The sequence below is a fragment of the Phyllostomus discolor genome, chromosome 13 (genome assembly GCF_004126475.2).
Source record: "Phyllostomus discolor isolate MPI-MPIP mPhyDis1 chromosome 13, mPhyDis1.pri.v3, whole genome shotgun sequence".
In the NCBI taxonomy this organism is placed as follows: Eukaryota; Metazoa; Chordata; class Mammalia; order Chiroptera; family Phyllostomidae; genus Phyllostomus; species Phyllostomus discolor.
The window spans coordinates 43,238,371-43,265,833 of NC_040915.2; the positions used below are offsets into that span (position 1 = coordinate 43,238,371).

General features: G+C 70.6%; 1 protein-coding gene across 10 annotated transcripts in view; it reads left to right on the forward strand.

The window, feature by feature from the left end:
• NCOR2 (nuclear receptor corepressor 2) overlaps positions 1-24,950 on the forward strand; it is a 151,634-nt gene extending 126,684 nt beyond the window's left edge. For 3 of the 10 annotated variants that reach the window (XM_036014362.1, XM_036014363.1, XM_036014365.1), the window contains 26 exons: positions 698-854; positions 2,764-2,925; positions 3,839-3,978; positions 4,645-4,747; positions 4,943-5,047; positions 5,284-5,387; positions 6,129-6,279; positions 7,750-7,890; positions 8,204-8,293; positions 8,762-9,057; positions 10,307-10,661; positions 11,777-11,998; positions 12,510-12,761; positions 13,331-13,480; positions 13,613-13,744; positions 13,874-14,066; positions 15,093-15,523; positions 16,561-16,710; positions 16,887-17,032; positions 17,376-17,569; positions 18,383-18,532; positions 19,197-19,342; positions 19,452-19,505; positions 21,939-22,160; positions 23,096-23,275; positions 23,808-24,950. In XM_036014362.1, the coding sequence (XP_035870255.1) occupies positions 698-854; positions 2,764-2,925; positions 3,839-3,978; positions 4,645-4,747; positions 4,943-5,047; positions 5,284-5,387; positions 6,129-6,279; positions 7,750-7,890; positions 8,204-8,293; positions 8,762-9,057; positions 10,307-10,661; positions 11,777-11,998; positions 12,510-12,761; positions 13,331-13,480; positions 13,613-13,744; positions 13,874-14,066; positions 15,093-15,523; positions 16,561-16,710; positions 16,887-17,032; positions 17,376-17,569; positions 18,383-18,532; positions 19,197-19,342; positions 19,452-19,505; positions 21,939-22,160; positions 23,096-23,275; positions 23,808-23,989 (4,608 nt within the window). In that variant the 3' untranslated portion in view covers positions 23,990-24,950. Of the gene's footprint in view, positions 1-697; positions 855-2,763; positions 2,926-3,838; positions 3,979-4,644; positions 4,748-4,942; positions 5,048-5,283; positions 5,388-6,128; positions 6,280-7,749; positions 7,891-8,203; positions 8,294-8,761; positions 9,058-10,306; positions 10,662-11,776; positions 11,999-12,506; positions 12,762-13,330; positions 13,481-13,612; positions 13,745-13,873; positions 14,076-15,092; positions 15,638-16,560; positions 16,711-16,886; positions 17,033-17,375; positions 17,570-18,382; positions 18,533-19,193; positions 19,343-19,451; positions 19,506-21,938; positions 22,161-23,095; positions 23,276-23,807 lie in introns of all 10 variants that reach the window. The other 7 variants (XM_036014364.1, XM_036014367.1, XM_036014359.1 and 4 more) reach the window with 6 other exon arrangements.
• Positions 24,951-27,463: the final 2,513 nt, after the last annotated feature.

The window sequence follows — 27,463 nt, forward strand, 5'->3', positions numbered from 1 at the left end:
AGCCGGGCCTGCGGGCCCCTCTCTTCTGTCCTCCCGCCAGCCCTGCCTGGGGGCCCCGGGAGCCAGTGTGGCTCTCGCCACGGGGCCCACCCCCGCCCGACCCGCTAGGGGTTTCCCAGTGCCAGGCCCTGGGCCTTGAGAAGGCAGGGAGTCCCCCGTCCCTGTGTGTGGTGGCCTCAGAGGGAAGCACAGGCCCCTGCAGTTCCAAACGTGAGGTCCTTCGGGGAGGCTGGCTTCTCTGGAAGGTTCTTCAGGCCAAGCAGCAGCCCCGTCCCCACGGCGGCCCGGCCTCTGGCAGAGCTGCCCCTTCTCTGGAGGCACGCCTGGCCTCCCTGGCCGGGGCCAGGGCTCAGGGCCCAAGGCTCCGAGACGACCGGGGCTTTCCGGCGAGGGCGGGGGCCGTGCTGGCCACACGGCGCCCTCCCAGAGGCCGACCAGCCCGTCGGTCAGCCCCCACTGTCTGGGACGCGGGGAGACTTGGCATCGCACTGGGCGGGGAGGGCGACCTCCAGGCAGCTGGGATCCCAGGCGTGCTCCACGGGCTCTGTGCAGTGCCCTGGCCACCCGGTCCCGGCGCTGTGCGCCCTGGGGCAAGCCGCTGCCTCTTCGTGGCCACGCAGTTCCCGGCTGGCCGCACGCGGGGCCCCCACAGCCGGCCCCGTGGGGACACACGCTCACTCCTCCCTGTCTCCCTCAGCAGGTCACCAAAGCCCACGAGCCCCCCCGGGAGGACGCGGCGCCCCCAGCCCCAGCAACGCCGCAGCACCTGCAGCCGGAGAGCGGCGCCCCCCCGCAGTCCGGCAGCAGCCCTCGCGGCAAAAGCAGGAGCCCCGCGCCTCCTGCTGAGAAGGAGGGTGAGTGCCCCTGGGGGGTGGGGGGTAGAGCCTGAGGGTGGGGAGTGGCTGGCGGGCGGGGACAAGGGGCTTTTGTGTGTCCGGAGCAGCTTCACCAACGCCAGGCTTGTCATGACGGAGCGGGCCACGTGGGCGGGGGAGGCAGTGGGGAGTGGCGGGGCCTGTGGCGGCAGAGCCCTCGTGTCCTGTGAAGTGGGCGCACACCGGCCTCAGCCAAGAGCCGCCGTGGGGCAGCGTGGGCCCGAGGCTTTTCTCCCAGAGACCAGAAGTCTCTTTTTTTTCTTTTTTAAACATTTGAAGCTTTCAGATTTTTTAATTAAGATTTTACTTACTTATTTTTAAAGAGGGAAGGGAGGGGGAGAGAGAAAGGGAAACATCAATGTGTGGTTGCTGGGGGCCGTGGCCTGCAACCCAGGCACGTGCCCTGACTGGGAATCGAACCTGCGACGCTTTGGTTCGCAGCCCGCACTCAATCCACTGAGCTACGCCAGCCAGGGCTAGAAGCCTGTCTTTTCACATGACGCTTTCTGTTTCTCAACACGGGCGACCTCCCAAAATGTCGAAAGCCTCGCGCATGCCCACCAGCCTGCCTGCGCCTCAGAGGCCTCTGACGCCGTGTGGTTCGGCCCACGCGTGAGCGCCTAGAACTGTGGGCGAGGCCCGGCGCCCAGCGGGCAGCGGCCCGGGCAGGAGGCCCTGCCCTGTCCAGCTCTCCCCCTGGCCTTGTTTCAGGCCGAGGTCGCTGGGACCGAGGGGAGCGGTGCGGGGTGCCCCAAGCAGCTGCGTCCCGGACCCGGCCGGGGCTCGCTGCACTGTCTCCCTGTGATGGCTGTTGCCCTGTGACCTCGGCACAGGCGGGACGCGGTCTCCCTCTGGCCCCACTGTCCCCGCCCCCGCCCCCCCCTCCCCCCACAGGGCCCGAGGCCTTCCTCGCCTGCGTCCCCTGCAGCTCTCTTCCGGGTCGGCCCGGCCCAGCCTGCGGCGGGTGCGGCCGGCGTGTCGCCGGCACTGCAGCCTGTCCCCCACACTGGGACAGCCCGGCCCCCCGCTTGCTGCTCTGGGGGTGGCAGGACCCCGGGTGGCCCTCCCTGACCGGCACAGCCAGTGCCGCCTGTGCCCACCTGTGCTGGACCGTCGCCCCTCCGTCTCTAGAGAGCTGAGAGAGCCCGGCGGGCCTCCAGCCACGGCCTCCTGCAGGCGGCGCTGTGCCCGTCCCAGGGCACGGGGCAGGGCTGTCCCTGGGGGAACACTCCCCGCTAGTGACGTGCAAGTCCTGGGCACCGCCACACAGGCCGTGTTGTGGCCACTGGGCCAGGGCACTTGGGGAACCCCTACAGCTGCCGGGCAGCGCGCTGGGCAGCGGGGCCCGGGCGGTGAACGGGGCGGGGGGATCCCCACTCCAGGGATTCCCCTGCACACGCACACGCAGCTCCTTGGCCGCCTTCGCCGTGTGCAGAGGTCGGCGAGCCTTCCCTGGGGAGGGCCCCTCGGTGAGCGTCCTGGGCTGCACGGGCCAGCCCGTCTGTGTCGCGAGGCCGTGGCTCCGCTGTGGGCGGCAAACCAGTGGGCAGGCACGACCGGGCTCCCGTGCAAGGGGCGCAGAATCAGACCAAGGCCTGCAGGTGTGTCCCGGCCCCCTGCCCGCCCACCTGCCCACCTGCCCCTGGGCCAGGGCCTGGAATCAGAGGCCCGGAATCAGAGGCCCCTTGGGGTCTCCTGTTCTGCCAGAAACCCCCCGCCGCCCCCCCAGGACACACTCTGTGCTGAGCAGACCGTCACAGGGTGTGAGCGGACCCTCACCCCTGCTGGGGCCGTGCTGTGGGCTTGGACAGGGACGTGCGGCGGCAGGGGCGGCCGTGGCTCTGCAGTCACGGCTGACCACGCCCCCCCGCCCCCATCCCGCCGGCAGAGAAACCTGTGTTCTTCCCGGCCTTCTCGGCCGAGGGCCAGAAGCTGCCGGCGGAGCCCCCGTGCTGGACGTCCGGCCTGCCCTTCCCCGTGCCCCCTCGCGAGGTGATCAAGGCCTCCCCGCACGCCCCGGACCCCTCGGCCTTCTCCTACGCCTCACCTGGTGAGCACCCCGCCCGAGCGCGGGCTCCTCGGCCGCCCCCAGGAGGCAGCTGACGCAGCCGCCGGACACCCTCGGCAAGCACGGGCCGGCTCTCCGCAGAGGACCGAGCACGGCCGAGCCGGTGTGACTGGGCCGCGGGGACACGGGAGGGGGTCTGTGAGATGGGAGAACCCTCGGGCTCGGGGTTGAGGGGCCTGGGAGCCACAGGCGGTGCCTGCTCGGTCCAGGCGGCTGTGTCTCCCGTCGGAGCTAGAGGAGGGGCAGCTAGGGAGGAAGCCTGGGGGGGCAGGGGGCTGCTTTGGTCTGTGGGGACAGGCAGGCTGGGTTGGAGGTCCTTCTGGGGCTCTCCTGTTCTGCAGGGCCACCCCAGCAGCTGGGGAGGGCTGTGCCCGTGCAGCCTTCTGGGAGTGGGGGCGGGCCGGGTGGGCCAGGAAGGCCGTGGGCAAAGACAGGCCAGGCCGAGGGAGCAGCAGGTGCCAAGGCCCAGGGGCAGGAAGGAAAGGGCGGGGGAAGCTCGAGGGGTGGGGTCAGGCTGCCGAGGTGGACACCTGGCACCCCGTGAGCCGGGGGACACTGGCAGCACCGGGCCAGGTGGCCCTGACGGTCATGCTGGGGGCAGTGGGAGCCCCTAGACCAAGGGGTCGTCCAAGGCCCCTCTGGTTCCTGCGAGGGGGCGTGGCCATCGAGGGGGAAGTGGGGGTGGGCGTGCCTGGTCAGGGGTCCGGGCGAGAGCTTCGGGCCTGGGCCGGGCCTGGTGGCTCCGTCCTCCCTGGGGTGGTGGCCTCGGAACCAAGTTCAGGGACAGCCCGTGAGGAGCGGGTCCCCTGGGGGTGGGAGAGGCCTGGGGTGAAACTGTCCAGCGGGGGCGCGACCACGCCTGGGGACCTGCGATGGACAGACGTGTGCCCTGCAGGTCACCCGCTGTCCCTGGGCCTCCACGACAGCGCCCGGCCCGTCCTGCCGCGCCCTCCCACCGTCTCCAACCCCCCGCCGCTCATCTCCTCCACCAGGCACCCCGGCGTCCTCGACCGGCAGGTGGGTGCCTCCTCCCGGGCGGGGCTGGGGCGCGGGCCCTCCCGGGCGTCCGGGGAGCAGCAGCCCAGCCTCTCCCGGGGACGTGGTCTCGCCCCCCGGGAGGTGGGGGCGTCGGGACTGGGTGGGGGCTGGGCCATCGCTATTCGTGGCCGCACCGGGGTCCGGCCTGGCCAGGGCCCGCCCTGGGCGCTTGGGGCCTTCGGAGGTCACCCCGCAGGGCAGCCGAGCACTTGCACTCTGCAGCCACACCGTGTGGCCTTGGGCGGGTCTCGGCCTCCCCGTGCCCCGGTCTCCCCTCTGTGAAGGGGCAGGTCGGCCATGCTGGGCCTCTGCCTGGGGCTGCCTGCGCCTTCGCCTCCCTGACCAGCCCCCACGCAGGAAGGGGTGGAGGGGGTGGCCGGGGGGTGGCCGAGGGGTGGGCCCCGCCCCGGGCTGCTGGTACTGTTCCCTCCAAACGGCACCAGGTCGCAGCGGCCCTTTCGTGGGTGAGGGGCTGCGGTTCCTCCATGGTGGCCCCGTGGGGCATCCGGCTGTGGCTCTCGCCTCAGGGCCCAGGCCGGCCGTGACTCCCGAGGCCACCCCCTTGGGTCCTTGAAAAGGGGGGGTGTGGGTGCTTAGCTGGGCCAAGGCCTGTGGTGCAGGGATTCGGGGGTCACTGTGACCCGGTGACCCCTGTCCCCGCAGGGTCTGTCGGTGCAGCTCCATGTCCCGTACTCAGAGCATGCCAAGGTCCCCGTGGGCCCTGTCACCATGGGGCTGCCCCTCGCCATGGACCCCAAGAAGCTGGGTAAGGACCCTCTCTCGGATGGCCCAGGCTTGGTTCTAGCGGTCCCCATTGGACGGGGGCAGCATGTCCCTGGGTCTCCGCCCCGACTGGAGGGTGGGCACACGGGTCCCCTTACAGGGCTGGGCCCCACCCCAGGTGGGCTGGGGTGGGCCCCAGACCAGTGGCCCATGGCTCACGTCTCATGCCCGTCCCCAGCACCCTTCAGCGGGGTGAAGCAGGAGCAGCTGTCCCCCCGGGGCCAGGCCGGGCCGCCGGAGAGCCTGGGGGTGCCCATGGCCCAGGAGACGTCCGTGCTAAGAGGTGAGGCCCCGGTCCGCCCCCCCGTCCCCGGGGGCCGCCGCTTTAGTCCTCGAGGGGTGTGGCAGGAACGGGACCCTTCGCCCCAAACAGCTGTCCACCTCACCGTTCAGGACAGAGGTCCCCCTGCACGGAGGCCCCAGGGGAGACCTGCGGGTCCCCGGGAGCACAGTCAGGGCGGCTCTCGGGCCGGGGCCAGTCCCCAGATGCCCCCTCAGCCCCATGTCTCCCGTCTGCAGGGACGTCCCTGGGCTCGGTCCCGGGCGGGAGCATCAGCAAGGGCGTCCCCAGCGCACGGGCGCCTGCCGAGAGCCCCGTCAGCTACCGCGGCTCCATCACCCACGTGAGTGCCGGGCGGGGGGCGGGGCGGGGAGCACCTCTGTTCCTCTGTGACGGAGCGTGGCACCTGCCTTGGTGGGTGGGGGGGGCCGTCCTGGGACAGCAGCTCATCCCTCGGCCGCCCCTCTGGTGGGTGCACTTGGTGTCCAGCAGAGCACAAGGCCACCGTCCCCAAGGGGCTGGCCTGGGAGCAGCGGGCCGCCAGCCAGGACCCTGGGCAGTGACAGTGGAGTGGCCCCTGCTCCCCATCGAGTCCGATGGTGTGGGCGGAGCCCTGGGAGGCCGAGGGTCCTGCGGAGGCTCAGGGAACAGCCTTCCGGGCCTGGGTGGCCGGTTGCCGTCCCAGCCCCGCGGCTGGGGCAGTGAGGGGCGGGGAGGGGGCCGTGTGCTGGGTCCCGGGTTTCACGCCCAGTTGGGCCCCATGTCACTGACTGGGCTCTTGGGACGAGAGGAAAGAGGGGCATCCTGATTTGGGGACAGCTGGTCTGTGCCAGGTGCCTTTGAGAGTCACGGGCACGGAGACCATCCTGGGGACATGCGGGCTGGGGTCCCGAGTGGCAGAGTGACGGGGCAGAGGTCACGCGGCAGCTCGTCGCTAAAGCCGCTGACCCCCACTCGTGGGTGCCCAGAGGTCGCCCCAGGCGGCTGCCACCCGCCCGAGCAGGCCCCTGTGCGGGCCTGGAGGGGACGTGTGGCCGAGGGCCGGCGAGGCCTGCTGCGGGCGCTCACACTCCCGCGCCTGCAGGGCACGCCGGCGGAGGTCCTCTACAAGGGCACCATCACCAGGATCGTCGGCGAGGACAGCCCGGGCCGCCTGGACCGCAGCCGGGAGGACGGCCTGCCCAAGGGCCACGTCATCTACGAGGGCAAGAAAGGCCACATCCTGTCCTACGAGGGTGCGTCCGGCCCCCATCCTTGTGGCTGCCCAAGAGGAAGGGGGCCCCGGGACCCGGGGAGGGGTGTTCGGCGTCGGGGCAGGGGGGTACAGGGCGGGGTGACACCAGGCAGCCGTTTCGAGAGGTGGCGACCTCCCCAGGCCTGCGGGGTGCAGGCCCGCTGTAGCCGGGGCGGCGATTTCTGCCCCCCCCCCCCCCCCCCCCCGCCCCGCCCTGCCCAGTTCCTCACAGTTGAGGACATGCGCTTGCAGCCGGGCTTGTCGGGGGGGGGGGGGGGGGGGGCTGAGGCCTCCAGCCCAGCACCTGCAGCACACGCTGTGGTCGGCCCCCCGTGGGTGGCCACAGCGGTGATGTCCAGACGCACCCCCCACCTGTCCCTGCACCCCAGGACCCTGCTCCAGGCCCCTCAGCCCCCTCCTCTCCGGTTCTCGGTCCCACGTCCACAGGGACCCTGCAGGGAAGGAGTTAAGGGAATGGCGGTGGGCGAGAACTTCCCGGCAGCCAGGCGGGCGGGCGCCCTGGGGTGTGGAGATAAAAGCTGCTAATGGGCGCCCTCCCTGCAGCTGGCAGCGGCTCGGCCCTGAATTGCAGCTCTGGTGGGCAGGCGCCTTGTCCTCCCCATCCGCCTCCACCCGTGCCCGGCCGCCCCCACCTCGGCCCTGGGGAGTGGAGGCAGCACCATGTGGTTTGGGCACGTGCCGCTCCGCTGCCGGTTGCCGGGACAGTCGGGGGTGGGGCAGCCTCGGTAGCCGGCTGGGCACCCTGGGGATGATGGAGGGCCCGGCGGTCGAGGTGCCGGGGGCAGAGCGCCCTGGGTGGAACCTCCCCTCGGGCCCCCGACCAGCTCCACCTGAGCCTCTGTGGTTAAGTTCACCATCTGTGAAATGGGCTTTTAACTTCTTGTGTGCTTTCTGGGCCCAGTGGCCGAGGGCAGCCGGTGGGGGTGGGGCAGCAGGAAGGGAGGAGTGGGGGCCTGGGGAGCAGGTGTGCCTGCCTCTCTGGTCATCGGCAGTCGCCCCGCCGGAGTGTGCACCCGCCCACCAGACTGCCCCCCCCAACAGCTGAGGTCCCCTGGGGTTAAACGTCAGCAACTGAGTCTGCAAAGAGACTCGACAATAGCAGCTCCGTCGGTCTGCTGCGCCTACTGCGTTTGCAGCCTCTGCAGTGGCCAGCGCTTCCAGGGCCCCGAAGGGCACCGGGCTGAGCCTGTGGTCTCTGAGGGCCAGGGCCGGGCCGAGCCCCCAGCCTGAGGGCGACACCCAGGCTGTCCAGGGGCCGTGAGCCTGGCCGCAGGTCCTGGTCCCCCGGGCTGGCCCTGCCTGGGCGCAGCTCCCTCCCTCTGACGCACACTTTCCCATGAGGACTTGCAGTGCACGTGTGTGTCTGCAGCCTTGCTCCTTGCTGGCCCTGCTCCGTGCACATGGCTGCCCGCTGGCCGGCCCCTCACACCGCGCTCGGCCTGTCTTCCAGGTGGCCTCTCTGTGCCCCAGTGCTCCAAGGAGGACGGCAGGAGCAGCTCAGGGCCCCCCCACGAGACGGCCGCGCCCAAGCGCACCTACGACATGATGGAGGGCCGCGTCAGCCGGGCCATCACGGCGGCCAGCATCGAAGGTGGGCGTGCCGCCCAGCGTGCTGCTCCAGCCCACGCCGGACGCCAGGCAGCGGAGGGCTGGGTCCCCATGGTGGAGAGGATGTGTCTCTCGGCGCCCCCTGGAGGGAGGGCATGGGATGGCCAGCCCCGTTTCACAGGTGGGAAAACCGAGGTCCTTGCAGGGCCCAGGAGGTGGGTCGCCCGCTCACTGGGTTCTGCGCCACCGGCCCCATCATCACGGGGACGGCCTTGAGTGGCCGCAGGGACCCACTGCCGGGAGGGGGGCTGCCCAAAGCTGGCTTGGGACCCCCGTCATGACGCTCTCTCCCGCAGGTCTCATGGGCCGCGCCATCCCGCCTGAGCGACACAGCCCCCACCACCTCAAAGAGCAGCAGCACCACATCCGTGGCTCCATCACGCAAGGTACCGCCCGCCCCTGCACCCCTGGCAGCCACAGTGGGTTTCGGTCACGGCGGGGCGGGGGGCAGGCAGGGGAACCTCAAGGCCAGGGGAGCGCCCGCCAGGGACAGGTGCCTGGGCAGGCGCACAGCACACCTGCACGGGTCGGAGTGCGGAGCCCTGGCGTCTCTTACTCTAAGACAAAAAAGGCGAAATGCCACCCGCCCCTCCGCGCTGGACACTGTCATCGGCCCCCCGGCTCTGGCCAGCGCTGACCTGAGCGCTGCTGGTCCCTTACCTGGCGGAGCAGCGCAGAGGAGACACAGTTGGGGGGAGGGGGGAGGTTAGATGACTGGGCTCGGGCTCTTTATCAGCATCATCTCAGTGAGGCCCCCCCTGGTGGGGACACTGGGGCCCAGAGAGGTCAGATTCCCCCTGGGGGTGTGGGGGCCGCCGGAACAGGGGTGAGGCCGGTGCCCTGTCCTGCGGCAGGGATCCCACGGTCCTACGTGGAGGCCCAGGAAGACTACCTGCGTCGGGAGGCCAAGCTGCTGAAGCTGGAGGGCACGCCGCCGCCGCCGCCCCCACCGCGGGACCTGGCGGAGGCCTACAAGGCCCGGCCCTTGGAGGCCCTGGGCCCCCTGAAGCTGAAGCCGGCCCACGAGGGCCTGGTGGCGACGGTGAAGGAAGCCGGCCGCTCCATCCACGAGATCCCGCGGGAGGAGCTGCGCCGCACGCCGGAGCTGCCCCTGGCCCCTCGGCCGCTCAAGGAGGGCTCCATCACGCAGGTACGGGCGCGACTGCGCCCGGGGTGGCTGCCAGCCCTGCCCTGGGCTCTGCACTCGGGGAAGCTGCCCCCGAGGTCACGCGGCTGCTGCTTGCTGGGCTCCGGGCTGTCCCTTCTGGGCTCCAGGCCGAGGGCTTCAGCCGCGACCCCAGTGGTGCCTTTACAGCCTTGAGGGCCCTGCCCCGGACCCCCAGGCTCCAGGGATGGGCTTGGGGATGGGAGGGGCCCCAGAGCTCAACGTGCTGCCCCCGCAGGGTCCTTCCTGTGGGCGGGGCAGCCGTGCACGCAGCCTGTGGCTCGTTCAGCCCTCCCGCCTGCTCCTCCCATTCTCATGAGTTCAGGGGGGTCAGGTGGCCTGTCCAGGGTCACACAGCAGCAAGTACACGGCTGTGGGGACCCTCAAGTCCAGCTGCCCCCAAATTCACAGCGTCCAGCCACCGGAGGCTCCCGCCTCATGGTGGAACATCAGCTCCAGCTGTGAGGGGCAGGTTGGTGGGGACCACCACAGGCCACAGTCCCCGCCCGTGGTCACCGGCGCCTGCCGTGACGAGGAGGGCGGGGCCTCCGGTGGAGGCAGTGGACAGTGAGGCGCTCAGCCTCCGGACACTTGTGGGGCCATCGGCAAGAGTCCCTCTTGCAGCCAGCAGGGGCACCAGCCTGACTCTGGAACGTTCTCTCGACAAGGCGGGCGTCTTCCCTTCCTGGGAAAGTCGTTGGAGCGGCCCTGAATAAACAGGGTGTTGTGTCACTTGTGCAGACAGGGCCCTCCACCCCCGGGGCTTCCCCAGCCTGGCCACACAGGTCAGGGCCTTCCCCCAGGGGGCGGGGCTGGGACGTGACCCCTGTGTCTCCAGCTGCCCTTCAGGGCCGGAGAGCACTCGTGAACCTCAGCCCTGCCCTCCCAGCCTGGAGCCGCGAGGGGTGGGGCCGGAAGCGGCTGGGGAAACTCCTGGCTCAGCCGTGGAGGGCCCCGAAATGACGGGAGGAAGGAGTTTGCCCTCCAGAGGTGTCCACTCTCTCTCCAGCAAACCCGCTTGCCCCAGGAAGGGCTGACCCGTGACCTCTCTGTGCCTTGTGGAGCCCCGCCCCCAGGCAGCGCTGGGGGCCGTTGGCCAGGGCGGGCGGGGTCCTCTGGGGCAGGGCTCAGCGCGCCCTCCGATGTGGGCGTGGCTCCCCGTCCCGCAGCCGAGCAGCCCAGGCCCAGAGAGTTCCTCCGCAGGCGCTCACGCCCGGTCGCCCCCGCCCCGCAGGGCACCCCGCTGAAGTACGACGGCGGCGCGCCCTCTGCCGGCTCCAAGAAGCACGACGTGCGCTCCATCATCGGCAGCCCCGGCCGCACCTTCCCGCCCCTGCACCCGCTGGACGTGATGGCGGACCCGCGGGCGCTGGAGCGCGCCTGCTACGAGGAGAGCCTGAAGAGCCGGCCGGGGGCAGCCAGCGGCTCGGGGGGCTCCATCACCCGGGGCGCCCCGGTCATCGTGCCGGAGCTGGGCAAGCCGCGGCAGAGCCCCCTGACCTATGAGGACCACGGGACGCCCTTCAGCAGCCACCTGCCCCGCGGCTCTCCCGTGACCACGCGGGAGCCCACCCCGCGCCTTCAGGAGGGTGCGTGGGGCGTGGTGGTTGGAGGGCTAGGGGTACGGGTGTGGGGTGAGGAGTGTGGATGGGTGCACAGGGTGCAGCGTGCGGGTGCAGAGCATCGGGGTGAGGGCTCAGGGGGCGGGTTAAGGGGCGGGGCCCTGCCTCCTCAGTCGGAGATGAGGCGGCCCACTGCTGCCTCCTCCCCGCGGTCTACCAGACCTGCGGGTTCTGCCCCCGAATCCCTCCGAGGACTGTCCCCTCGCCCCTGCGCAGACCAGCACCCTTCCCCACGCGGCTCTCCACACCGGCTTCCCTCCTTCCTGTCCAGCTACAAACGCCCTGCTTCTCAAGTGGTGGCCAGATAGTGTTTGGAGAAACTTACATTGAACGATCCCATTCTCCAGCTTATGTGTTTCCAGTGACTTCTCACTGCACTCAGGAGGAAAAGTGCCCTTTCCCACCACGGCCTCGGGGAGCCCGCGGCCCCCCACTGAGCCAGGCCCCTCCCTCCACCCCAGGCCCAGCCTGACCGGCCTCCTCTGTCCCCCCAGCATGCTCAGCGCCTTCCCCCCAGGACTTGGCCCGTGCTGTCCTCTCTGCTCGAGGTGCCCCCCACCTTCCAGATCTTTCCCTGACCGGCTGGCTGGCCATCCTTCAGGTCTCTGCCCCAGAGTCACATCCCCTGGGAGGCCTCTCGGGACCAGGCGTCCCTCCGCCCGCTGCGGTCACGTCCATTCACGTTCTCTGCTTCCTCAGAGCTCTGAGGTCCTTATCTGGTGGCTCCGTCCCCCGTGTCTGCTCCACGGGGGCGGGGCTCTGTCTGCCGCGTGCCCTGCAGGGCCCCAGCTCTCAGAACAGTGCTTGGCAAGCAGCGGGGGCTCCAGGAGTAGTTTTTGATGGAATGAATGAATGAGTAAATTAAAACAAAGGAACAAAGTCAATTTTTCAAAGAAGTAAAAAAAAAAAAAAGAAAAGAAAAACAGAAGCAAATGGGTACGTGATTTAAAAGGAAAAGAACCGAGAGGCAAATGAGCAGTTGGACGGAGCCACCCGCTCCCTCCAGCAGCTGCCCGGCCTCAGCGGCCCTGGTGCCCCCCACCCTCAGAGGTCGGTGCCAGCCCCACTCCCCCCTCCCACAGGCAGCCTCTCGTCCAGCAAGGCGTCCCAGGACCGCAAGCTGACGTCGACGCCCCGGGAGATCGCCAAGTCCCCGCACAGTGCCGTGCCTGAGCACCACCCCCACCCCATCTCGCCCTATGAGCACCTCCTCCGAGGCGTGAGCGGCGTGGACCTGTACCGTGGCCACATCCCTCTAGCCTTCGACCCCACCTCCATCTCCCGCGGGATCCCCCTGGATGCAGGTGACCGTCCTGGGCCCGCGGGACCCCGAGGCACGGGGTGGGGGGTTCCATCAGTGAGGCTCCGCTGTCCGGGGAGGCCGAGGCCCAGAGCTGAGGAGACGGGCTCAGGGGCGCAGCCGTGGGAGCCGGCTGGCTGGGGTTCCTCGGGGCGTCTGAGGGGCGTGCTGGGTTGGCTGTGTCTCCGTCCGTGGTGGTCTCCTCCTGGGGCCTTTAGGGCCGCACACGTTTCTCAGGAGGGCAGGGCAGGGGTGGGGGTCCGCGGAAGGGCGTGGCCTGAGAATCTTCGTAAAGGGTGTGTCCCCTCGGCACATCTGCAGCCCGCGTTTCTGAGGCCCTGAGTCCGGGGGGACCTCAGTCCAACGGGCCCCGCTGACGAGGGTTTCAGGGAGCATCTTCCACTTACAGGCCGAGACTCCATCTTGGGTGCTTTGGGGGACGCTGCTAGATGCTGCTAGCGGGCTCCAGGACAGGTGGACTGACACCCTCTGACCCTGCTCCCCTCTCTCGGCAGCTGCTGCCTATTACCTGCCCCGGCACCTGGGCCCCAACCCCACCTACCCTCACCTGTACCCGCCGTACCTCATCCGCGGCTACCCGGACACGGCGGCCCTGGAGAACCGCCAGACAATCATCAACGACTACATCACCTCGCAGCAGATGCACCACAACGCGGCCAGCGCCATGGCCCAGCGCGCCGACATGCTGCGGGGCCTGTCCCCCCGCGAGTCCTCGCTGGCGCTCAACTACGCCGCCGGCCCGCGAGGTGGGTGGCGCCAGGCACTCGGGGCCCGCGGGAGGGGCCTGTGGGTGAGTGGGGCCCCTTGGAGGTAGAGAGCGGTCGTCCCCGGGGGGCCGGGGGGGCGTGGCCACCCCGAGAGCGTGTGCGTGCACAGGCGGCAGCCGAGAGGTGCGTGCACCTGGATGCACTCGGGGGCGTGAGCTGTGCGCGTGCTTGCCCGCGTGGCCCTGGGAGTTAAGGAAAGATCAGAACGTGGGCCTGTGGGGATCTCTGGTTCCCTTGAAGTCGCGCTCCGGAAAAGCTCCCGGAACGCCCGAGTGCCAGTCAGCACCCGGGTGGGGAGACCGGTCCCACCGGGCGTTGCCAAGGTGGGGCCTGAACACAGAGAATCGAGGCCGGACAGGCAGGCCACGGCCACTTCTCAGTGCTCGGGCTCCGGAGGGCCTGGCGCTCACCGCCCGGTGCTGGGACCCGGGGTGGGGGACGCTCGGGGTGTTCAGGGGAAGGCAGGGGGGGCTCCCCCGGCGGGCGGTCCAGCCAGCAGCAGCCCCTCGCTCCCTGTGCCTGCAACCCCGCCCCACTGCCACCCACAGGCATCATCGACCTGTCCCAAGTGCCACACCTGCCCGTGCTGGTGCCCCCGACGCCAGGCACGCCAGCCACCGCCATGGACCGCCTGGCCTACCTCCCCGCCGCCCCCCAGCACTTCAGCAGCCGGCTCAGCAGCTCCCCGCTCTCCCCAGGTGACGCCGCCCCCCACCCCGAGCGGGCCCTGGCCCTGGCCCTGGCCCCGGCCCCCCCCTGCGCCCCCACCGCCCCCGGGCGGACCCTGCCGTTCCCGGACCCAGGCTGAGTGTCGGGCCTCGTGTTTCCAGGAGGCCCCGCTCACCTGGCGAAGCCCGCGCCCACGTCCGCGCCCGAGCGGGAGCGGGACCGCGAGCGGGAGCGGGAGAAGCCCGTCCTCACGAGCACCGCGACGGTGGAGCACGCGCCCATCTGGAGACCCGGTGGGCCTCGGGGGGACCCCCCCACACCCCCCCACCCCCCCCCCCCCCCTCCCAGCCCCTCTGACCGGCGGGGGTCCCCGAGGGCCATCCGACGCCACCCCGTCTGACGCCACCGCCCGCCCCCACCAGGCACGGAGCAGAGCGGCGGGGGCAGCGGCGGCGGCGGGGGGGGCAGCCGCCCCGCCTCCCACTCCCACTCGCTGCAGCACTCGCCCATCTCGCCCCGGACCCAGGACGCCATCCAGCAGAGGCCCAGCGTGCTGCACAACACGGGCGTGAAGGGCCTCAGCCCCGCGGAGCCCGGCACGCCCACGGTCCTGAGGTGGGCCAGGTTGGCACGGGGTGCGGGCGGGCGGCGGGGACCTCGGCGGGCCCCTGGGGTGGAGACAGGCGAGGGTGGCGGTGGGTGGGGAAGCAGGGAGGCAGACGGGGGGTGGCAGAGGGATGGGGGCGGACAGACGGACGCAGAGACAGCGGGACGGCGGGCAGAGGTGAGCGTGGGGGGTGGTGAGTGGATGGGTGGGCTTGTGAGTGGATAAGTGCAGATATGACAGGTGAGCAGGTAGGTGGGTGGACGGGGGTTGGGCGGGCGGCTGCTGGTTCGGGGGAGAGTGTGGAGAGGAGGGGACGCCAGCCCGGCCCGAGACTCAGCCGGGCCCTGCGAGGAGGAGACGGGCTCCCTCTCTCCTGGACCGCAGCCAGAGGTTTCCGTAGGATGGGAGAGCTCCCCCGGAGCCCCCTCCTCCCACCAGGGGCCTGAGCCCTCTGGTGACAGGTGTCCCGAGCTGCTTAAGTGGGGGCAGGGCGCCTGCGGGAGACCTTGGAGGCACAGCCGAAGCCACGTTTCCATCCGTGTGGGCCCCGCCCCCGGCTGCTCTGCGTCAGACGCCTCCCCCACACCGCCCGTCAGGAGGGAGGGCAGCGCAGTGTCCCCGGAGCCGCGGCCTGAGCGCCCCCGGACCCCTCTCCCTTCCCCCGCCCGGCCTCCTGCCGGTGGTTGCCGCACTCTGGGGGGGGTGTGATCTGTCCGACGACACGTCTGTAGTCCGTTGTCTCGACTAGAACGTGAACGAGGCGCTTCCGTCTGTCTGCTTCGTCTCTGTGTCCCCGACGCGCAGTAGGTGCTCGGTGACAAGTTCCGGAACGCTGGCAGGAGTGAAGGACGGAATGAAGGATGGGACGGCCCGGGGTGGGGAAGGTCACGCCCTCAGGGCGGCGCAGACCTGCATGGGGGGGGGGGTTCTTCCCGGACCCCAACAGCGCCCCCCCCCCCCAGGGGTAGGAGAAGGAGTGGTGCAGGCCCAGCTGCGGGCCCCGCAGCCGCCTGAACCCCGCTGTCTCCCTCCAGGTCCACCTCCACCTCCTCGCCCGTCCGCCCAGCCGCCACATTCCCACCTGCCACCCACTGCCCGCTGGGCAGCGCCCTGGACGGGGTCTACCCCACCCTCGTGGAGCCGGTCCTGCTGCCCAAGGACACCCAGAGGCCTGGCCGGCCGGAGCGGCCCCGGGGGGACGCCGGCCACTCCTTCCTCTCCAAGCCCCCTGCCCGCGCGGGGCTGGAGCCCGCCGCCTCCTCCCCGGGCAAGGGCTCCGAGCCCCGGGCCCTGGCGCCCCCCGTCTCCAGCCACTCGGCCATCACCCGCGCCCCGGCGAAGAGCCTCGCCGCCCACCACGCCGGCCCGGACCTGCCGGCGCCGCCCGCCTCGGCCGCGGACCTGCACCGGGAAAAGACTCAAAGTAAACCCTTTCCCATCCAGGAGCTGGAGCTCCGCTCTCTGGGTAAGACCATCCTGACGGCCGCCACCTTCGTAGACGCGATAATCACGCGTCAAATCGCCCCCGATAGAGGGCCGCGAGAAGGAGGTCCGCTGGCCGCCGACTCCGCCCGCGAGGGTAAGACTCCGGCCCGCCCCGCCCGCCCGCCCACGGCCCCAAGACGCCGCCAGGTCTCCGGCTTCCGTCCCCCGCCCCCTTCCCGTTGGTGCTGGTGCCTGGTCTGCAGGCCGCTCTGTGTCGGCTGCACGCTCCGGTGGTCCCGCAGGCTGCGGCCCCCTCCAATGGGGGTGGGGGACACCCCATCGTTTGCACATCATTGTATCGTGATTTTTTTATTTTTGCTTTTTTCCTCAAACGAACGGGTCTGTGATTTTGACTCCTCCCGAGCCTCCGTCGCCCCTCCGCACCTTTGTCCCGGGGGCAGAGAGTGGGCTACCAGGGGGAGTGGGGGAGGGCCCGGGCTGCCGCGGCGTACGGATGCAGGAGTTGGCTGTGGAGGTCTCCCGAGGAAGACGGGGAGGGGCAGGGGGCGAGCACCCCCCCGCCGGGAGGAGCTGGGGGCCTGACCCCGATCCCTGGGTCCCACCCAGGCTGTGAGGGAGCCCTGGGGGTGCCTGGCGCACCCCCCCACCCCCCGTGGCCTGGGAGAAGGGGAGTCCTCCGTACCTGCGGCCCCAGCCCGGGCTTCCCCTTTGCGGGCTGTGGGGCCCCTGGCCTTGAGGGTCACTCCCGGCCACACCCCCTGCGGCTGTGGCTCCCTCCCGCCCTTCACAGCACCCACATGCCCTTCCCCAGAGACGCCCCCTCTCTGTGTCCCACACACGTGTGCCGCACACGCGTTTCTCTCTCCCTCCTCCCCCGGCGCGCCCAGCCCCGGCCGGCCAGCAGCCTCTGCTCCAGCTCACCCCCCGCCCCCTGTCCATTCGTCCGCGTGCCCAGCTGAGGACTGGCCCGAGTGGGAGGGCAGAGGGGAGGGGCCAGGAGGGGCGGTCAGCCTCCCGTCCGGGCCAGGCCTGACCCTTGGCCTCACCTTGCTGCAGGTTACCATGGCAGCAGCTACAGCCCCGACGGGGTGGAGCCCGTCAGCCCCGTGAGCTCGCCTAGCCTCGCCCACGACAAGGGGCTCCCCAAGCACCTCGAGGAGCTGGACAAGGGCCACCTGGAGGGGGACCTGCGGCACAAGCAGCCAGGTAGCCCCGCCCCGCACCCTCACCCCCACGGAGGCCCGCTGACCACAGCCCTGCGGCGGGGCAGGGACCACTGTCACCCCGCCACTCAGACGGGGAGACCGAGGTGCCCAGAGGCAGAGGCCCCGGGCACCTGCCCCGCCCGCCCCGCCCCCTGACAGGCTCTGCTCGGCCCGCAGGCTCTGCAAAGCTCATCGGGGAGGCCATGCACCTCCCGCACCTCCGGCCGCTGCCCGAGAGCCAGCCCTCCTCCAGCCCGCTGCTCCAGGCCGCCCCAGGGGTCAAAGGTCACCAGCGGGTGGTCACCCTGGCTCAGCATATCAGTGTAACTATCCCCCTTCTCCTCCCCACCTTTGCACCTGGGGTGGGATCAGGCTCCAGGGTGGGGGGCAAGGGGGCGGCCACACGCAGTCCCTCGGTCTGGTGGGAGGCCTGGGCCCCAGCGGCGGGGCCTGGGGGTCCCCACGTCTCAGCGTCACACACGGCAGCCGAGCCTCCTCCAGCGGAAGCCGCGGCATGAGCCCGAGCACTGCGTCTCCCCCACGGGGCTGCTGGGCCGTCCGGGGCTCCGTCTCCTCCGGCTCCCCGCCCCCTCCCTGGGAGGTCCTGGCGGCGTGGCTGGCTGCGGCCTGACCCCGAGCCCCCCTCCCCCGCCCCTGCCCCCGCAGGAGGTCATCACGCAGGACTACACGAGGCACCACCCGCAGCAGCTCGGTGCACCCCTCCCCGCCCCGCTGTACTCCTTCCCGGGGGCCAGCTGCCCCGTCCTGGACCTCCGCCGGCCCCCCAGCGACCTCTACCTCCCACCCCCGGACCACGGCGCCCCCGCCCGTGGCTCTCCCCACAGCGAAGGGGGCAAGAGGTGAGCACGGGGCGTGGGTGCCCCTCGCCAGCCAGCCCCCGGGAGGCCCCTGTCGGGCGTCTGCCTCGATGCCAGTGTGCTGACGGGAAACGGGGCCGGGGGAGGGGAGGTGTGCTCGGGGTCACAGCGGACAGGGAGCAGCTGGCACCTGCGGGCCCCGGGCACCGAGCTGAGCACCTGGCCCCAGGCCCCCAGGCTTCCCGGCGCAGCCCCTGGGAGTGTAGGCAGCCCCGCCCCCGTTCCCCAGAGGAAGGGGCCCAGGCGCCGGAAGCTCGTTCACTGGCCCAGAGACACGGCCAGTGAGGGGCGGTGCTGGGACTTGAACCAGAGCCTGGCGATTTGAGAGCAGCCTGCCAGTGTGCACGCACCCACACCCACGTGCACGTCCCTGGGGGGGCGTGCAGGAGGGGTGGGACGGAGGGTGGTTCCCAGCTCTGGGGAAGGAGCCGTTTTGGGCGGGGGCACCAGTTGAACGAGGCCCGGGGGCAGGGAGACCGCAGACCGTCTGGGGGGGCAGTGGGCTATGGTGGGGGGCAGGCAGGAGGGGCCTTCAGACTGGCGTCCGTGGGCCGCCTCCAGCCCCCAGCCTGTGCGTGCAGTCCACGGGCACGGGGTGGCTCGACGCTTCTGAAACGCTCTGAAAAGGAGATGCCGTGGCCCCGCCCCTGGAACACCTGTCCTCTCTCCCCCCAGGGAGAGCCGCTGCGGCCTGGCTGCGGCCGGGCTCAGAGCGCGGCAGGCTCGGGGGAGGGGGAGTGGAGGGAGGGCCGCGTCCCCCTCTGACTGCAGCTGGGACCCTTCCCCCCCCCCCAGGTCTCCGGAGCCGAGCAAGACGTCCTCCCTGGGCAGTGGTGAGGACGGCGTCGAGCCCGTGTCCCCGCCGGAGAGCGGGGTGGAGCCCGGGCACCCCCGCGGTGCCATGTACCCGCTGCTATACCGGGACGGGGAGCAGGCGGAGCCCAGGTGCCTCGGGGACCCTCCCCCTGGGGTTGCTTGGGGCCCGGCCCCTTGCCCGCCGTAGCCTCGGGGGCCGACAAGGGCTGCGGTGCCCAGCTGGGGCCCCTTGGACCAGCCCGGAGCATGTCACAAGCCCGGGGGACCTTAGCGGCCGCTTCCTGCGCCCCGGGCTGGCGTCTCTTTCCTCGGGCTGGGTCCCAGGAGTGGCGTGTTGTGGGGGACCCAGGGTGGGGGGTTAGGTGCTCTGAGAAAGGAGCTGAATGTGCTGGGCCCAGTTGGGATTCAGAGTGGGCTGGAGACGGAGAGAAAGGCAGGTCCGCTGGGCTCCAGGAAGGCCTTGCTCGGAGCCCACCCGGTGCGCGGGGCCCTGCGCAGGTGTGTGGCGGGGAGGGCTGCCGTGGGTAGACAGGTGTGGCCCACCTGGGCAGCTGGCCCACCTGGGCAGCTGGCGCTCCGCCGAGATACCTCGAGCCCAGGGACGGGTGAGCTGCAGAGACGCCTGGAGGAGATGGGGTTCCCTAAGGGGTAGGATGCAGCACCCCCAACCTGGGGAGCAGGGGGAGCTCAGTCCCAGGTTTCCGAGGCAGCGCGGGTGGTGAGCGCCCCGTCGTCGAGGGGCCGCGAGCTGGGCAGCGGGAGAACTGACCCGGGTGTCCCGTGCTCGCCGCAGGATGGGCTCCAAGTCTCCGGGCAACACCAGCCAGCCGCCGGCCTTCTTCAGCAAGCTGACCGAGAGCAACTCGGCCATGGTCAAGTCCAAGAAACAGGAGATCAACAAGAAGCTGAACACACACAACCGCAACGAGCCCGAATACAGTAAGGGGCCGCCGCGGGGCCGGGGGCTGGCCGGACGGGTGATGGGGGCGGCGATGCCCAAGGCCTTGCTGGCCGCAGGGCTCACCCGTCTTGTGTTGCCGCCCCCCAGGTATCGGCCAGCCCGGGACGGAAATCTTCAACATGCCCGCCATCACCGGGACTGGTGAGTGTCTGGCCCCGGCCCCACGGCCCCTTCCCCAGCCCGGCTGCGTCCTGCGGAGGTCAGGCTGGAAGGACCCCGGGGACCTCTCAGTTCCAGCGCGTCCCCTCCTCTGGCCTGAACCGGACCTGCAGGGGCCCGCGAGCCCGGGCGAGGGGTCTCCGCTTGGAGTTGCCGCCCAGCCCCAGTGCGTCTAGCACCGTGTTGAACGCTCGCCCAGCTACCAGGGACCTGCCCGGCCGCCTGCTGCGACCCCAGTGGGGCCTGGGGCGTGGGGGCCGGGGCTGGGCTGTGTTCAGGGTGCCCAGCGTCGCCCAGTGTCCATGTGGGCGCTGTTGACAGTTGGCGTGTCAGCTTCCCACGGAAACTCCACGCAGGGCGCCGCGGAGATCGCAGGGCTGCGTGACGGAGCTGGGGCCGTGGCTCACACCGTTCTTAAGCTCACACTCCAGCCTTCTGTGATGTTTCGGACTTGGGGGGGGCCCCCCTCAGTGCGTCCCTGCGGGGAGGGCTCGGGGCCACCGAGTCAGGTGGGGGGCCGTGCCCACCGTGCGGCGGAGAGGCTGAGGCGTCTGCCGCCCCACCGCCTCTGCCCTGAGGTCCTTCCGTGGGAGGTCAAGGCCAGAGGGAGCGGGGGACACGTGCTGGGGACCGCCGTGTCACCCCTGGGGCCGGGGTGGGCCAGGGACAGCCGGCGATTCACCAGGGCCTCCGAGTGGGGGTCCCAACGGGGTCGTGTCTGTCCACCCAGAGGCGCTGGGGGCTCCTCTGGCCTCAGCCAGACAGTGTGTCCGACACAGCACAGTGGTCAGAAATGAGTGTTTCCGGAATGTTCCAAACCTGACACGGGCAGCTAGACACACAGGTGCACGCGTCGGGGGAAGCTCACGCCGACAGTGCAGTGAGATTTGTGCTAGAACGTGTGTGGAGTTACCGTGGACTTTGGTCTCTGAAGCCGTCCAGTCCCCACAAAAGACTCTCCCCGGATTCTGGGCTCTGCTGCTCGGACCCAGCCTCAGGCCTGGCGTCCGCGGCCAGAGACGGGCAAGCGTCCCGTCGGGCCGCGGGCCGCGGCCTTGGGAGGGGGTGGCTCGGGGGCGCCTGTGCTCACCAACACCTGGATCTGCCCGGAGACCGGCGCGTCCCGGGTCCCTCGGGTCACCGTCCCTCTTGCCCTGGGCTTTCCTAGTGTGTAGGGTTGTGGATGCATCTTTTGTCAGCCCTCACCCCTGTTGGGGGTTTTGCTTTTTCTTGGGGACACGGTTTCTTGTGGGGTTTTTTGTTGTTGGAAGTGCTGGTGAATGTGGCGGGAACACAGCCGAAAGGTTGGAGAGGGTGCCAAGGGGAGAGAAACCGTAGTTGCCAGTCGGTTGCCAGGGAGATGGGCCGCTGACAGCTGCCCTGGGGTGCCCACGGCCGCCCTCCGTCTCACCGGCACATGAGTGGGGGTCAGAGGGGCACGCGTGGGGCCCACGCGGCGTCCGTGCCCGGCTCTCCTGGAGCGGAGGGCTCACGGTCCGCGGCGACGCCACCCGGCGGCCTGCAGAGAGGGCTCGGGGCTCCGCCGGCAGCACCTGCTTCCGCCGAAAGAGACACGTTCCCCGGGGTCTGCAGAAGCCCCCAGGGCGGGCCACCAGACAGAGCAAGGGCCAGGGGAGCAGGGTCACTTCGCGTGGCTTCGCGGCGGGCGGCGGGCGTCCGGGAGGGCCAGTCCAGGACCCGTGCGAGGACCTGACCGCTCTGTGACCCGGCGGCCGGGCCGGGGCGGCCCGCGGTTGTCTCCAGCTCTGCCCTGTCCCCCGCACGCACCGTAACTGCATGGCTGCCACCCACCTCACCGTCCGTCTCTGCACCTCTCTCTCCTCGTGGCTCCGGGGTGGGGGGAGTCAGGCCCGGCGGGGGGTGGGGGGCAGACAGGGGGCTGCAGGTGCCGGACCTCACGGGCGGGGGGAGCGTCTGGCCACTTCCTCCCCAGAGTCTGTCTCCCAGCCCCCGGCCACCCCCACTGCACCCACGGTGCGGAGCGCAGGCGGCTGGGCCCCGCTTCCCGGCGGCCCCCTCCCCCGACAGGGCAGCCCCTCGCTCCCTCCTGATCAGGCCACTCAGGATCTCAAAACCAGAAGCAGCCCCAGCTGGGACCGGGCTCGGGGGGGGGCAGGAGGGGGTCTCGGATTCCCCGGAGGGCAGAGTAGAAAGGGGGCTGGGGGCGTGGCCTGGCCTCCCCAGCCCCCTCCCCACCCCGGGGAACACCCCCGGCGCACACCCCCCCACCCCCCGCGGGCAGGCAGGCAGGCAGGCTGGCAGGCTGGCTGCGGGGCAGGGGTGAGGGACGTGTCGCTTTGCCGAAATGTGCTCACTGTGTCTTCTCTCTTCCCTCTCTCCCCGCTGCCCTCTCCGCTGCCCCTCGGCCCGTGTGTGTGTGTGTGTCTCTCCCAGGCCCCATGACCTGCCGAAGCCAGGCGGCGCCGGAGCACGCCAGCACCAACATGGGGCTGGAGGCCATTATTAGAAAGGCGCTCATGGGTAAATATGACCAGTGGGAGGAGCCCCCGCTCGGCGCCCCTGCTTTTAACGCTCTGAGTGCCAGTGCCGGCCTGCCCGCTGCTATGCCCGTAACCGCTGCTGACGGACGGAGCGACCTCGCCCTCACCTCGCCAGGTCTGCGGGCTCCTCCGCCTGGGCCCCCGCCGCCCCCGCCCCCCGCGTGCCCCCAGTGTCATATTAACCCTCCTGCCTCGAGCCCTCTCACCGACCCCTCCGGCTTTGGAGCTTCTGACTATTGTTGTGCGTGTTGGACGTGGTTCTGGAGTCGGCTAATCCCCTCGCTGGGCGGGTGCCCCCCGCGTGTCCATGCCGCGAGGCCCCCCTCGGCCACCGCGCCCGGAGGAGCTGCTGCTTGTGTAGAAGCGCCCCCGCGCCCGAGCCCTGCCTGCCTTCCTCCCCGCCGGACACGGGGCGGGGGCGGGGCCCCGGCCTGGCCTGGCCTGGCCTGGTCTGCGTGTCTCCGTGGGGGGTCAGGCTGCAATGAGGACCCGCCCACTCCGGGTGGGTTGGGGGGACCCTGGGCCCACAGGTGAGAGAGAGGCCTGTGGGGCCACCGTGCACGTCCACCGCCGGCCCTCGGGCCGGTGGGAGGAGACCGGCGTCCGTGCCAGCCCCGCTCTCCGAGGGCCAGCTGCCCGTGCCCGGTCCCTCGCTCCTGGTCACCCCCGCTCCGCGTGTCAGAGCATGTGCCGGGCAGAGCGCTCAGGCCGGTTTGTCTGACCGGGACCCTGTGGCCTCAGAGTCTCTGGACTCGACAGAAGCCCGGGCCCGGCCTCGGGGCTCCTGGTTTCTCCGTGCGGAGTCCGCCCCCGGCCGGGTTTGGCACGGCCCCCCGGGCAGCGGTCGTGTGCAGGGCCTCAGCCGGCCACTGGATGGGGAGGGGGCCGCAGGGCGGGCCGAGGGCTTTGCAGGCGACCGGCCCGCCCCCCAGGAGAGCTCCCCCGAGGCCCAGGCTCCTGGCTGGTCTGGCCGAGCCGCCGCCGTCCTTGGGCCCGCGGTGCGTGCGTTACCCCGGCCGTCAATCACGGCCTCCCATGTGTCTCCTGCAGGTGGCGGCGGGAAGGCCAAAGTTTCCAGCAGACCTGGCAGCCGGAAAGCCAAGTCCCCGGCCCCGGGCCTGGCGTCGGGGGACCGGCCCTCCTCCGTGTCCTCGGTGCACTCGGAAGGCGACTGCAGCCGCCGCACCCCGCTCACCAGCCGCGTGTGGGAGGACCGGCCCTCGTCTGCAGGTGGGTGCTGCGGCCGCCTGTTCTCCGCAGCTGCTGGGCGGCCAGGAAGCTTCTAGAAGGGGCCCAGGTGGAGGGGAAGGTGTGAGGGGAGCACTGTCCCGGGAGCCCGGCCTCCAGACTCGACAGCGAGAAGGGAGGATTCAGGAAGTCGAGGGAGAGGGTGGCGGGCCCGCGGGCTTGGCGGGCCGCTGGGCGCCAGGTGTTCCACGGGAGCCGGAGGCGGCCCTGGGGCTCGGGCGGGGAGCGGTGCGGGCACTCGAGGTCACCAGGGCTGTCGGCCGCAGAGCAGACCCAAGGGGCGGGGCGGGGACCTCGAGGAGGCGCCTGCCAGTCCGGTCCAGCCGGGGGACAGGTGGCTGGGGTGTGTGAGGGGTGGAGGCGGGGAGAGCAGCGGTCCCAGACGTGCTCCGGGAGGTTGGGCGGGTGGGGCAGCTGCAGCCCCGGCGGCCGGAGGCCCGTGTGGTGGGTGGGAGGGCCTGTGGGGGCTGCCCGGCTCACTGGGGCCCATGGGCATCTCTGGTCTTTCTGGCAGGTTCCACACCGTTCCCCTACAACCCCCTGATCATGCGGCTGCAGGCGGGCGTCATGGCCTCCCCACCCCCGCCGGGCCTCCCCGCGGGCGGCGGGCCCCTCGCCGGCCCGCACCACGCCTGGGACGAGGAGCCCAAGCCGCTGCTGTGCGAGCAGTACGAGACACTGTCCGACAGCGAGTGACCCTCGTGGCGGGGCGGGGCGGGGCGGCCCCGGGCCCAGGAGCGTCCCGAGCAGCCGGGCGAGACGCAGGTGACTGCCGACCCCCCAGCCGAGGAAGGAGCCCCAGAGTCTGCCTGCGCATCCGTCTGTCCATCCGTCCGTCCAGAGCCGGCATCCTTGCCTGTCTAAAGCCTTAACTAGGACTCCCGCCCCGGCTGGCCCTGCGCAGTGACCTTACTCAGGGGATGTTTACCTGGTGCTCGGGAGGGGAGGGGCCGGGGAGGCGGCACGGCCCGCGTGTGGCGGCCACGCACTCGCAGCTGGGATGGCCAGGGACCCAAAGCAGGACGACCACGCACCTCCCACGCCACTGCCTCCCCCCTTAACGCATTTGGAACCAAAGTCGAAACTGAGCTAGCAGCCCCCGTACCCTTCCTCCGACCCCACTCCGCTTAGCGCTCTGGGCAGACGGACACAGTCCCTGTCCAGCTCCCCGCGCTCTGGCCCCGGCCCCCGCGGGCCGGCCCAGCCACCGAGACTGCTGGAAACCAAGTCAGGCCGGCCGGCCGGGCAGGCGAGAGGGCCAGGGGGCGGCCCAGGAGCGGCTGGAGGAACTGGACTGGCACATGGTCGCCTCGGCGGTGGGGAGAAGGGCCGGTGTAGATGGTGTATTGGTTTACAGGGTATATTTTTGATACCTTCAATTAATTAATTCAGATGTTTTACGCAAGGAAGGACTCACCCAGTATTATTGCTGCTGCGCTTTCGATTGCTTACCGTGCACGGGAGCCGGCAGGCCCCCGGTTGGCGGCCCCGCCTGCGGGCCGAGGGCGGGGCCGCCGGCTCACCGCCCCGCTCGCCCGCCCCCCTTCCCTCCCTGGGGCAGGATGCATTTGATGGGTGTTCTGTGACCGTCATCTGTGCCCGGCGGTGGCGTTCTGTCATTTACACACGTTCTCATTAAAAAGCGAATTATACTCGGGTTACAGAGGCTGCCTCTCTGTGTGGGACCGGACACTGGGAGGGTGGTCGTCGGCGGGGCCGGCGTCGGCAGGGGCGGGGCCGCTGGGGGCGGGGCCGGGGAGCATCCCGCTGACGCAGCAGACAGGACCGCTTTGCAGGTGAGTCTTGACCCCACAGCGTGTCCCCATGAGGGCGTCCCACGTGTCATTATCAGGCGACAAGCCGTCACCGCTGCCTCTGACTACGAGGCAGAAGAGAACCGCTTGGGCGGCCGGTGTGGACTACACAGCCTGTGTCCGGAGCAGCCCTGGCCCCGCCCACTGCGCGCCCTCGGGGACCTGGGGCTGGGCTGCACAGGACCCTAATGAGGACCCGTGTCCCTCTTCGCCTGTGGGGGGCGCTGCCGCCTCTAGAGCCTTCCCCCTCTTGCCTGCCCAGCCTGTCTCCACCTCGCCTACAGCTTGGCGCCCACCCAGTCCCGAGTCCCGTGTCCTGTGGGTAAACTGCAGTCCGCTGCCAGGTTGGGTGCCAGACTGTGGAAGGGCAGCGGGAGACCCCGCTGCCCACCTGCACCCCTCCTGTCCCCACGCCCGACCACCCAGGGTGTTGGAGGCGGGTGGGGCCGCCCCGTGCCTGTTTACCCAGAGGGAGGAAGGCCACCCCACCCCAGAGCCACCTCTCAGCCACCCCACAGCCCCCAGGGCGTCTGTGACCTCTGACACCCACCTCCCAGCAAAGGTCAGCCCTGCGTTGTGGAGGGCAGGGCCCCTGTGGACAGGCGGCCAGGAGACGTGGCGCCTCGGGCCGAGTCCTGCTGGGGCCTTGGAGCCTGTAGGAGCCGAGAAGTGAGGGGGTCGGGGGTCAGGGACTACAAGGGTGAACCCCACAGGGCAGCCTGCAAAGCAGGGGTTCTTTTGGCTCAAGTCATGCTAAGCCCAGGGTCCTGTGGTCCCGGGGTCCGCTCTGTCCCTGTCCCTCCGCCTCTTGGCTCAGGAAGCCAGGGGTGCTGGCCTCTCAGCCCACCCAGGGACAAACAGCCCCAGACACCCAGCGCAGGGCCGGCGGGCTCGTGAACGGGCCAACAGGTCCGGCAGAGGGGACCCTGTTCCTTCAGCTTGGGGCCGGCCTTCCAGGGCTGCTCGGGGGCCTCAGGGGGACGTCAGACTTCGGCCTTGCGTTCAGCAGCTCTGCAGGGTCTGGGGCGCAGCGGGGAGCCAGGGTGCGCTGGAGGAGAGGGAGAACCGCTGTCACCCGCCCCGACTCGTGTGGCTCAGGGTGTGGGCACGATCGTGCACACGCCCCGGGGGGCAGGCCGAGTCCCTGGCCGGGGGCGGGCAAGAGCAACCGGTCTCTGTTTCTCTGCCTCTTCCTCTTTTTCCCTCTAAAAATAAGCAAAATCTTTTTTAAAAAAATCGCCGCCGCTGCCTGGCCTCCAGGCTTGCACCTGGGAGGTCCGAGGGAGGGGGGAGGGGAGCAGTCTGCAGCAGGGACTTGGCCAGAGAGGTGGAGTGGGCAGAAGGCTTTGGAGCCACGTGGCTTGACATTCTGTGCGACCTTGGGGACGCTCTGAGTGCCCTCAGCCCTGTCTGCTTGTCTGTTCCCTGTGCCTGGCCTCAAGGGCCACCCACAGGGCTCAGCCTGGCGCCGGGGCTGCAGTACTGAGGTTGACAGGCAGGTGGCACTGTTGGGCCAGCAGAGGGGCCGGTCCTGGGCCCAGCTTCCACTCAGGGCTCAAGTGTCTCCACCTGGAACCCAGGGAGGGCCTGGCGGCACTGTCCGCACCAGCCACCAGGTGTCGGCCATACACGCTGACGCCACCTGGGGTCCCTCCTCAGTCGTGCGTGGTCAGACCAGAGTGATGTGGCATATCTGGGGTGGGGCACACGTCTCAGGATCATGGGCATTTCTGCCCCCACCCCCGTCTCCCTGGCCACAGAGTGGGCCCCCCCCCACCTGTCAGGGCCAGGGACCCAGACCCGACATGCGGGTGTGTTCAGGGGGCAGGGAGAGCTCAGGACCTCCTGGCGCCCTCCGAGGGCCCACCCGGTCTGTCTGTCTGTCTGCACCCTCGCCCAGCCAGCCCCCCACCCCCAGAGGGTTCCTCCCGCCCCATTTTGTCTGGTTTTCTCCCGGCCCCGCCTTTCACACGGAGGCTGGGATTGTCCACCCTGGCCCCATGCAGCTTCCTGGAGAACACGCAGCTCAAAACCCCCCCTCCCTCCCCAACCCCCTTTTCCCTGGGTCTCGCCTGACACTTGGCAGCCCCTTGACTCGGACCCACAGAGCCCCTGCAGGCAGAGGCCGAGTCCTCCTCCTCCTCCTCCTCCTCCTCCTGACCCCGAGCCCCTGGGGGCCGTTGACCTGAACCGATTCTGTGAGGGTCAGGAGGAGAGCAGAGGGAGCCCTGGCTGGAGGGCTCCACGGGCTGAGCGCTGGCCTGTGAACCAGAGTCTCTGGTTTGATTCCCAGTGTGGCCACGTGCTTGGGCGCCCAGTAGGGGGCACACGAGAGGCAACCACACATGGATGTTTC